This window comes from Ruditapes philippinarum, unplaced genomic scaffold (assembly GCF_026571515.1).
Source record: "Ruditapes philippinarum isolate M1 unplaced genomic scaffold, ASM2657151v2 ctg1757_1_1_1_1, whole genome shotgun sequence".
Classification (NCBI taxonomy): Eukaryota; Metazoa; Mollusca; class Bivalvia; order Venerida; family Veneridae; genus Ruditapes; species Ruditapes philippinarum.
The window spans coordinates 178,756-190,827 of NW_026861419.1; the positions used below are offsets into that span (position 1 = coordinate 178,756).

Below are 12,072 nucleotides of genomic sequence, written 5' to 3' on the forward strand. Positions count from 1 at the left end.
TGTGAGTTTAATAAGCAGAAACCTTTTTGGGTAAATTTTCAGTAAAGATGGAATGTCAGCAGACTCTAAAAAGTTGAAACAATTAAAAAGACACAGCCTCCAAAAACAGTTTCACAGAAGTCGGAAGTTTCCTAGCAATGACAAATTACGTGTCACGCTTTATCCAAAATAACAGCACTATAGCAGAGCTAATACGTCGTCTAATAAAGAAAAATGCAAAATGGACATGGCGAAATAAACAAGTGGAAGCATTTATCAAACTGAAATCTATTTTGAGAAGTGATACAGTCATGACATACTTTGATCCTAATAAGAAAACACAAATAGTCACAGACAGATGCATCTCCCGTGGGCGTGGCAGCAATTATGCTCCAAGAAGGTAAAGTTGTGTGTTATGCAAGCTGATCCCTGACAGATTTTGAACGAAGCTTTAACAGTCAATGCAACAAGAGAAACAAAACTTAGCATTAGTTTGGTAATTAGAACATTGGCATATATACTTACTTGTATTTGGACATAAATTCACAGTCACAACTGATGCAAAAAGCAAAAGCTCTCAAAATTTATTCGAATATGTCGATTCATTTATAGTAAAAGAACCAAACATACTGTCTGATCACTGTGAAATTGACTTCTCTTTTATATTTAAAAAGTCAGATAATTTAAATTTTACAAATAATGTAAATGAGAATGAGAATATAAATTATAAATATACATGGTATAATGAGAAAGCCGGAGAATATATAGAGCGGCTGTCTGCACACGATACTAAATCGAAATTTGATGTTTTTATGCAGAATATTGACAATTGTATATGTAACAATGATATTGATTCTTGTTTAAATGAATTCACCAATATTGTTGATGATGTTGTCACCCTTTTATTTAAATGTAGAACAGAACGTATAGTCTCTGTTAATAGTGTTGACTCAGGCCTGTCCTGGTACTCTGTAGAATGTGACGAGAAACGCAGATTGTTTTATGCGGCCTTAAATTTGTATAGAAATGATAAATCAGACATAAATAGGCAGAGTATGAATAAAGCCAGGTCTGAGTTTAAATCTTGTTTGAGAAATGCTAGATATAGATATGATAAATATGAAACTGAAAAGCTAGTCAATGCAAAATACACAAATGCAAAACTTTATTGGAAAATGTTAAAAAAATGTGCTGGTATTAGTGACACAAATATTTCACTTGATATTTTTGAACAATATTTTAAATCGGTAAATAATCCCGATGATCGTTTTTTTTAGTCCAGATGAAGATATTTTGCATTTTATAAACAGATATGAAACAGATATGTTCAATATTATGTTTAATGAGTTAAACATACCATTTTCGACAGACAGTTTATTGCAAGCTATTAATCAATTAAGTCCAAATAAGGCCGGCGGCCCGGATTTATATATCAATGAATTATTTATGCATGGTAAACATATATTAGTCCCTATCTTGTTGAAGTTATTTAACAGAATATTTGAAATAGGTTATTTTCCAGAAAATTGGTCAGAAGGATTTGTTTTTCCATTACATAAAAAAGGTAGTATTAACAAGGGGAGGAATCACGCCGTTCGTTACCCAAACAAACAAGATGGTGGATGCAACCAAAAAGTAGGTTTTTCCCTTTTTTCTCTGAAATTCGTGATGTTCTTGTGTAAAGGTACATATAACAACCTTCTCCACAATTTTCCTGGCACACAGAAATTTATTTCATGAAGTTTCGTCCCGTACTTCTTCTGAAATGCGCGTCACCAGATTCGAAGCGAGAGAATTTTCCACAGGTTTGATCGTGGTAACGTACGGCTTCTTCTCTAAAATTCACTGTTTTGTTTACATATATGTATATTAACTGAAATCACTGACATTAAAAGTTGTAATATGTCGGCATCTAAGCATTCATGCCCATTCTGGCTAGAATAACCGCTGACAATATTAAAATCGGGGCATTTTCCGGAAATGATAACGTATGGCGCACAAAATATCAATGATAACGTACGGCGCATTTTTGTCTGCTTAATTGATTTTCTATATAAGAGAAAAGTTATGTTACCTGTTACCAGACATAAGAGGATGTGTAGAACCAAATAAAGAAACTGATTATTATTTAGTTTTTGCATAATATCTGTCAAGACTGTCATGTGTTTTTGTATCGGATAGAAATATCCGATCCAAGGGCTCTTTCGCATTGGGCTGTAACGAGTCTTGCTAACTTAAGCCCTTGTGCAGGTGCCAGTGGAATGGATATTAAAATCCGATAGGTAATCACGAGTGATATGTTTTCTTGCATATCATACTCGAATATAGAGCAACTTTTCCACCTTTAGTGATCTTAAAGTTTCGTCAAAAGTGAAACTTGATCCCAAATTTCAAATATCTATGTATATGTTAGTGCTCATCCGTACTGTTCTATAGAAATTATAGATTTTGACGGGAGCGATAGCGACAGAAGGATGTTTTAATTTCTGTAGAACAGCTACGGATGAATACTAACATACTAAGCGTCAAGCTTTTTTGGCACTTTATTACGTCACTATGCTGTTCTATGAATTATTATGAAAATGAGAAATCGACTATGAACGGAATTCGATAAAGTGTCGTCTTTTGTTCTTCAATGAAAATTAACGCACAGATTTTCTTTTAGAAATACAGCGCTTTCATTGGGTAAGAAATAAATTTGGACACTACATAAACTTCTATTTTTCATAGTACTTCATAGAAATGTGTTCGTAAAATAGACAAGTATAGTGACGAAAGAAAGTAAATATTAATGAAGCCAAATAAAGCTTGACACTAAGTATGTTAGTATTCATCCGTAGCTGTTCTACGGAAATAAGAAACATTCTCCGGCCGCTATCGCTCCTGTCATAGTTTCTAAATTCTGTGGAACAACACAGATGAACACTAACTGATTACTACGCTACTATGATAATATTGTTTACGAAGTATATGTTACTAACATATACTTCGTAAACACTATTATCATAGTAGCGTAGTAATTTTTACAGCTGTTCTTTCATAAAAATAATGACGTCATCTGAGCGCATTCATGAGCGGTCTAGCTTTAATGATTTCAGACGGGTTCTCGGACATGGATAAAACATCGTAATCCAAATCCGATTTGAAACTTTATCATGGTAGGTAAAATGTTTACCGCAAATTTCAATGACACTCTTTTATTGCTGATATCTGCAATACTATTTTGTAAGAGATTGATTGTTTTTGTTGGGGCGTTTGCGAGAAAAAAAGCCAAAATATGATAGGCAAATTTATGAATTGGATGTAATTGTTTTGATCAAATCATTTATAATAAAAAACTACGGATATGTCGTGCAAATATATCTGACGTCATAGTGGCACAACGTCACGCTAAATAGAAAACGTTTCGTCAAATAAACTGGAAATTTCTTACATAATAAATTTATTGAACTTTTTCGCAAAACATTATTTTCTAACTAATCCAATAAATTCAATATAGAAGCTATACTCATTCATTATTCTCTTTTATGAATTTTCTTTTAATGAGCGACCAGATTGTATAAACACAGGCTCATCTCATCTGGGTGTAAGCTAGTCGCAATCACTTTTCGTTTTGTTTATGTTTGACGTGGTTCAAATATTAAGATTTTCTTATCAGTAATTTGTTAAAGTAATTTTGGAAAAGAAAATATATCAAGTCTTCCGTACCATTTTAACATTTTTGCTCTGGTGAATGCATTTCTTCTTTCTGATAAGGGAATAAGACCATAACTATCGCACAACACTGGCGAAATTTAATGTGAAGACAACAATACACAAATGTTTCCTAAAAGTGGCGGCTTTTCTTTCCATTCTGCATTTTATACAAAAATATTCTCAAACTATAAACGTGTGTTTTACTTGGTATATTTACAACGAATATCTATCATGCCACCAGCTAGAAAGATATTGATACCCGATGGTGCAGCATTGTTCAATAATTTATTTCTGAAATGACAAACTTTTTGTTTCAAATATCTATCATTTCCTACATACAAATAATTTATTATCAGCTGACTGGACAAATAGAAATCCACCAAGTAGAAAAATGCGCCGTACGTTATCATTGATATTTTATACGCCATACGTTATCATTTCCGGAAAATGCCCCGATATTAATATTTACACCAGTAAATCTAGCCAAAATGGGCATGAATGCTTACTTGACAACATATTACAAATTTTTAAAGTCAGTGGTTTCAGTTAATATACTTATATGTAAAGAAACAGCGAATTTAAGTGAAGAAGCCGTACGTTACCACGATCAAACCGGTGGAAAATTCTCTCGCTTCGAATCTGGTGACGCGCATTTCAGAAGAAGTACGGGACGAAACACCATGAATTAAATTTCTGTGTGCCAGGAAAATTGTGTAGAAGGTTGTTATATGTACCTTTACACAAGAACATTATGAATTTCAGAAAAAAAAGGGAAAAACCTACTTTTTGGCTGCATCCGCCATCTTGTTTGTTTGGGTAACGAACGGCGTGATTCCTCCTCGTGATTAGAATAGTCTTTGGTATTGAGTTTTCAATATAGTATACCACTATTGACCACAGGGGCATGACTTATATTACTTTGTTAAAGGTCCAATAGGTAACATGCAAATATCTTAGTAATGCATTGAAGCAGTAGTTTCACTCAAGCCGACATTGATCGCTCATCTGAGATGCATTGCTAGAAAAAAATTACTGTTGCTAGAATCAGCAATTAGATCACATTGGGTTTATTACTTTTTACCCGAACTGAACAATTTCACGAGTATTTGGAGATGTCTGCAACAAAATGCTACAATTACTAGTTTATGTTCTATGCTCTAGGCATTGTAATTTCACACAAGAAGACTTAAAGATCCTGTATGTTGTAATTGAGGTTGTATAACACTCTTAAGTGAAATTATATACATGTATATGTATATACTTATGCTTATAAAACAATTTTCAAACAGCAAAAATATGTAATATATATACTGCAAATATTTGTACATATTATATGTAATCATTAAAATATATGCGTAGTCATTAAAATATATGCATTCATTTCGTATTGAAAAATTTGACTTAGACTTAAAAGAAAATAAATTTTTATTACCTCCCTTTATTTACATGAAATGTTAAATTCGGTAATATCTTTATAAATAATGTTTTTTGGAACTTACAAAAATTGATAAATCTTAATTTGAGCATCATATTTATGATAAAAAAAAAAACATTAAAAAATGGTCTTCCAGAATCTTTAAATGTAATTTTCATATATGCATGTATAAGTTTACATAAGCCAAGTGACAAAAGGGATAGGAATCAATTTTGACCCAAGGAGCTTCATTTATAGATTTTTTTTCAGAAGACCACAAGGTGATGCTACATACTAAATAGCTAAGCTTTGGGCGTAACTGCCTATGTGATAACGTTTTTAAGACGATTTTATCTACAGCCTTTATTAACTAAAGGACCCCTGAATCCAGGGTGGTTTTTCCCCAGGGACATGATTTATTTATCTTTTGAAGAGGTTTACTAAGCAATGCTACCTCAGTACCCCTGAAATTGTTTTTTTATGAGAGGAAAATTTCCCGCCTGAGACAGGGCCAATTTTTACCCTAGGGGCATGATTTATATAACTTTTGTTATAAGGCTATGATACATGGATAACATGCTTTGGGCATTTTTGTACTTTCAGAGAAAATTTTAAGACATTTTATTTTTCAAGTCCAAGCAAACTAAGTGACTCCTAGAGCTGCCCCAAGGCTAGGCTAGATTAGGCTACATGACAAATTTCTTAGCTCTCGGCCTTAAGTTTCACAAAAGAAGACATGTATTTTCCTATACAAGCCTTTACTAAAGAAGTGAGCCACGGGCGGACCATTTTGAACTAGAGTCATGATTTATATAACGTATGAAAACAGGACTATGAACAAGGTGATGTTGCGTGCCAAACGTGAACATTGTACTTTCAGAGAAGCAGACATTTTTTATACATGTATATAAGTATATAAATGAAGATAAAGTGATTCACATGGCGGAGCTATTTTTTAACCCATATGCATGACCACGGATCTTAATTGTAATATAAACCCGTGGCATGAGGTATAAAAGTTATGTAATGTTAACTTAAGACAAGGAACATGTCAAATATCTATGTGTCTAAGCAATGAAGATTCAGAAAATAAAATAAATCTATTTTCCAGTATAAATCTATGTAAAGGAAGTGGCTCCGGAATCTACTTTTGCATCATACTGGAACCATTTATATAACTTTTCACCTTATGATCATTGTAAAGGTTGGTCAAAATCCACCTAATGGTTACCAAAAATATATTGTTTAAAGAAATAGTAGATATTGACGAACCACAATCGACTGATGATGAACAAACTGGCATCAAAATAGCTCACCTCAGAGCACTTTGTGCTCAGGTGATCTTAAATAAGACGTTTTCCTTGCATTTTCCTACATAGGTCTATATAAACTAAGTTATCCCAAGTGCTGGGTCGTTTTAACAATAGGGGAGATTTATACAACTATAGTAGAGGTTCACTAGGCAGTGTATTGTGCCTTATATAGACATATGGACATAGAAGTTTCACAAAAGGAAACTTAAATGCAATTACGTATACAATTATATATAAACTAAGTGACTAAGGATTAAGCTAATTTTGACACTAGGACATGAGCTTGAACTTATCTTAGCTCAGGACTTTGTACTTTCAGAGAAGAAGATTTGCATATGTTTACTATATCATTCAAAGTTCATTCATAACCCTACCCATCACCGTAACTATTTGAAAATAAAGTTGTCTGAAGCAAAGGTGCTAGTCGCATTGATTTCACCAAAAATAATGCTTAATCTCGCTATTTATGTAATATTTTATAAAAAGAGTGTTACAAGAATATAATAAAAACATTAACTAATACTTTCATGTCTTTCATATTCTCAGTGAGCCTAATTATTTCTAAAAGCATCCCTCAATGAATGACAGAGTATGACCAGATACAACCATCCATGTATTGTTTTGACGTTCAAGTATTGCCTTCACCTTTTAAACTGCTGACCTGGCATTTGCATGTGACAAGTTCTCGTAATGTGCCACAGAAGTATGCCTAGTTACATTACTTCAAAATACATCCATGGATGACATAATTGATGACTGGATATAACTATCACTGAAACTAAAAACCTTAGAAGTCCAAGTGTGACCTTGATCTTTAAGCTACAGAACCATATGTTTAAGCCAAGTTATTACAGAATCTGTCACTGAATAACATGGACTCAGGACATGACTATCAATGCATTATCATATCATGACTTTTGGCATGTATATATTTGACCTTTTGTTCACTACATATCATCTTAATAAGCAGCATATTTAAGCATATTAAAAGTATATCCGTGAATGACAAAGCTATGCATAAAAGAAGAGAATCTATTCTCAAACTATTTGTTTGACCTACAAATGTAACCTTGACCTTTGAACTGGAGACTTGATCCCTATGCACGACACAATATCATGTCTTACACATTTATGCCAAATTATATAAAATCCATCCAGCTAAGGAACCAAATCTTTCGCGCGACACAGAGACATAATGTGCAACACATTTATGCAAAATATTTTTTTTAAATTTCATCCATCAATAACAGAATTGTTAATCGGACACGAACATCAGTGCAATTTTATTAAATATTTCCTTTCAATTCAGTGTAACCTCGAACTTCAGACCTAAACCTTGCATATGACATATTGTTGCATTGTGCTATAAAATCATTTTTAAATCCATCCATAAACAGCACAGTTATGGACCAAACAAACTTTTTATGGTTTGGGCAGATGTTCGGAAAGACAGAAGCTACAAAAACTTAATGCCCATAAAAATATCTTAACTAGAAATATGTCCATAGGATACTTGTGCCCGACTTAATTGCCATTCAGTATTGTATATACATACTGAAACTATTTTAACAAGAGGGCCATGATGGCCTCCAGCCTAAGTCGCTCACCAGAAACAACTGCTTTTCTGTAAAAGATAAAAGACTACCTAAGAATGCTACAGACAAAGTTTGGTGATCATCCATCAATTAGTTCTGTAGAAGATGCCTATAGGTTTTTGTATTTTTAGCTCTAGAGACCCCTTTAAAGGGCCAATCAAATTAAAATGAGCAAATTTGATACAAGACTACCTAAGAATGCTACAGACATATTTTGGTGATCATTCATCATTTAATTTAGTAGTAAAAGATGTTTAAAAGTTGTTTGTTCTTTAGCTCTGTTGACCCCTAAAAGGGGCCAATTGAAATGGAATGAGCAAATTTAAGTGTGACTGTCACAAGGAAGCTACAGACCAAATTTGAGGTAACTCTGCCCTTCAGTTTCAGAGAAGATGAATGTTGACGACAGACAACGGAGCATCCCCCTTTGATACTATTAGCTCACCCTGAACCTTCGGTTCTGGTGAGATAATAAAGGTTAAGTGTTATATTGATATATATGATACCATGTAATACAAATGTAGCAATATACATGTAACTCATAGGTTCCACTCATGTTCCTGGAATAATTCATATAGAAGCACTAGAAGTCTTCCTTCACCTGTAAAAAAAGAATGTTGTCATATGACCTTTACAATGTTGGTGCTAATTATACCAAACCATGCTAATGTTATCATTTTTAATTTGCCTTCCCACCAATCAGCAGCAATCATTTAAAAGCTTTAATAACTTTTTTCACTTTATTTAAACAACTCATTTACAGATGAAATGCATGTAGTACTGAGAATAATTTATATTTTAAAGGAACTCTACTGAGATTTAAAGCCTGAAAATATGAATTTCTTTTATAGATCAGTTTGGGCACTTAAAACATAAAGATATACAAAGATAATTGAGAAATACACATGTATACTCAGAAATAGCTTGATAATCTTATTTTCTGCACCAGTCTTGAGTGAAAAGCATTGCCATGCATTTCTATTTTCGGTCATTGTTCACAATTAGAATGATTATTTTGGAAAAACGGAGTAAGCAAATTATCTGAAATTTTGCACATAAGTTATTGTTATAGAACTTCATCAAATGGAAAATAAATCTTGAAATATTATTTTCCAGTACTGTCATGTCAAAAAACGTCAGTGGAGTTCCTTAATGAAAAAAAAAGATTTTTCATATTTCTAAAATGAAAATGCTCAAAAACAAGTAATAAAACAGTTTCACTAAATCGATCAATAATTTTCTCCAACATGATATGCAACAATTTATTTTTCATATGTACGAGTATAAAAGACTGTCCAAGAAACTTTGAACAGTTTGACTATTTTAACAAGTATTTCAATTAAATATTCAATCATTAAATTGGTTAGCACTAAATGAATGTTCAATGTCACTGGAATGTGTAAACACTGACCCTACTGTAGCTAAATTGAATACTTTCTTCAAACAGAGAATTGAAAGTTTCATGTAGGATTAAAAGAAACAAATGCACAGTGATTAAACTAAACTTCTTCAATATGGTCAATTTTGCATTCCCTTGTTTATAAACAAGTAAGCGCCAGTTTTAAAATCACGAACGAGGAGCAGAAAACCAATGAATAAAAGTCTCACAGATTTTTCAGTTATTAAAAAGCTTTCTTGAACATTATAATAATTCATGTTGAACATTTTCATTGTTCCGCTCATATAAGTCTGGATTACATTGACAATAATGAAAAGAAAAAGGAAAGTGTGATTCCTTAGTGAATGTGAGGGACAAGAGATTTATTCAGCCATTCTTACAACTCAGCATCTGCCAAAGGATCACGTATATACATGTATATAGAGAATATATACTGGTCTTAATGTAAGATCAAAACAAATGAAAATTTCACTGTGCGAAAAACTAGATTAAATATTGTTATATGTTGCATAGAAACAAATCAAGATGGTATATTAAGTGTTAATTAGTATATTTCTGTTGAAATCTCCATTCATTTCATCCATACACTATTCTTTTGCATACCAATTTAAATTTGCTCTGACTTTAAAGTCTTCTAATTCAATGATTATATTCCAATCATCTGAAAAGCTTGTAATAAAAATCAGTCCATTAAAAAAATATATGTTCAATTACATTTTGCATACTTACATATATACAAATTTTGCATACTTACATACATGTATATACATGTACAAATTTTGCATACTTACATATATACAAATTTTGTATACATATTATACAACTTTTAAATAAAGACATTTGTGTTACCAGTATATCATTATACATGTATAACAAAAATTGATTGTTACCTTATTCAACACAGGAGATTAACTATACAATTATCAAAAAAAATCTAATTTTGTAATAAAACAACAATTGTGAATCTTTTCAATGTGAAGATTATTGATGTAAAAAAGGTTGTACATTAATAAAATATAAATTTTCAATCAAACATATAATTCAAATATGCTTGCGTACCAGTATATTATATGTTATTTTGGTATTGGAGTGATATATGTGGATATATTACCTGTCAAGATTTTATATCTTATTTATATTTTATCTTGGCAGGTAATATACCCACATATATCACTCCAAAACCTAAATAATAATTTTATTACCCTTCCCCTGCCGAGTTAAAACGATTTTAAAATAAATCATTGCTACTTCAAATGAAACATCGAAATAAGATTCCCTTTAGGGTACCCCTTCACCACTACATGATGTCACATAAATACATGACGTATTTTCTTCGAACATAACGAATGTAAACAAGAGAAAAGGAGTAGTCTGTTGAACGCACTTTTTTGGAATTAATATCAAGCTTTCACAAGGTCATAATTGATTTCAATACTGATGAGAATATGTATGATAACTCTATTTTGGTAAATATTTATCATTTGACAGTTAAAAAGTGCTTGTAAATCGGAATTTACATCGCGTAAAATCAAACCATATACGCATCGCCACAGCGCATGTTGTTTAGAACTAATGGTACCCAACGGGGAAATTTAGTGTGTATATTACCCGTCTGACTCGGTAATATCAATTTCTTTCGGGTGATCAATATCCAATCAAAAAGGCGGAAAAAATCTGGAAGGGTAATAAATATATATATACATACCCTAGCATTTTAAAGTTAAATAATCATACATCAGAGTCAACAAAACCCACAAAAATCATTGCAGAAAAAAATGAAAATCATTTGTTAGTTTCTCAGTGAATTTTAAAAGTCTATCTAATGCAGCCTTTTTCCATACATTTTTATGTAACGAAACATATTTTTAACAATATCACATCATTATATGTATCAATATCTGCCCTCCTCTAACTTTGATGCCAGGTCATTTCTCTGTACAGAAGAGTGTCTGAGAGCATCTATCAGTTTATAGCGACTAGCACTCTGTTGCTCCTGATGTTGCCATGCCAACAAACACTGATGAATTTTCTCACGTACCGTTCTATAATCAATTGATATTGTCTCAATCTCGTCCTCCGGCAATCCAAGTGAGCGAATGAAAAACTTCCAATCTCTTCCAAGACTTCTACATAGAAAACTGATTTCCTTTGCCAAATCTGAAACAATATCACAGGCACATCATATTAATTATAAATCTTATAAAACTTCATGTTTGTAACATGGCTTTTCATTGGATAATCATGACGTTTATATAGTTTTATATACACGGCTGTAGTCGATTCATTTAGAAATCTTATTTTTTTCTCAAAAAATTGATGCTTACTGTATTATAAATTGGATACAAAGATTGCCGACAGGTTATATGGCCGTATATAAACGGCTGTATGCAATAAAACCCTCGCCTAGCGGCTCAGGTTATATTTACAAATAGCCGTTATATAGGGCCATATAATCTGTCAACAATCTTTAAAAATAATATAACATACAATCATACACTTTTCTATTGTCTTAATTTCTGCGTCTTAATACCATTCTATTCATAATACTGGTGATAATAGACATATGTATTTTAATTTGGCAATATTATTATCTGAGTCATTTAAATAAAAATGTCCTTACTGATCAATGTCATATCAAATTTTATTATTAATAATTGTTATCTTCTTCAATTTGAA

The 12,072-nt window shown here is 32.0% G+C and overlaps 1 protein-coding gene across 1 annotated transcript; it reads right to left on the reverse strand.

The window, feature by feature from the left end:
* Window positions 1-11,241: 11,241 nt before the first annotated feature.
* LOC132715560 (uncharacterized) lies at window positions 11,242-11,553 on the reverse strand (the record flags this gene model as incomplete). The annotated part of the gene is given in 1 exon segment (XM_060698571.1): window positions 11,242-11,553. A coding segment is annotated over 1 exon segment (266 nt), but the record flags the coding sequence as incomplete, so codon positions are not given.
* Window positions 11,554-12,072: the final 519 nt, after the last annotated feature.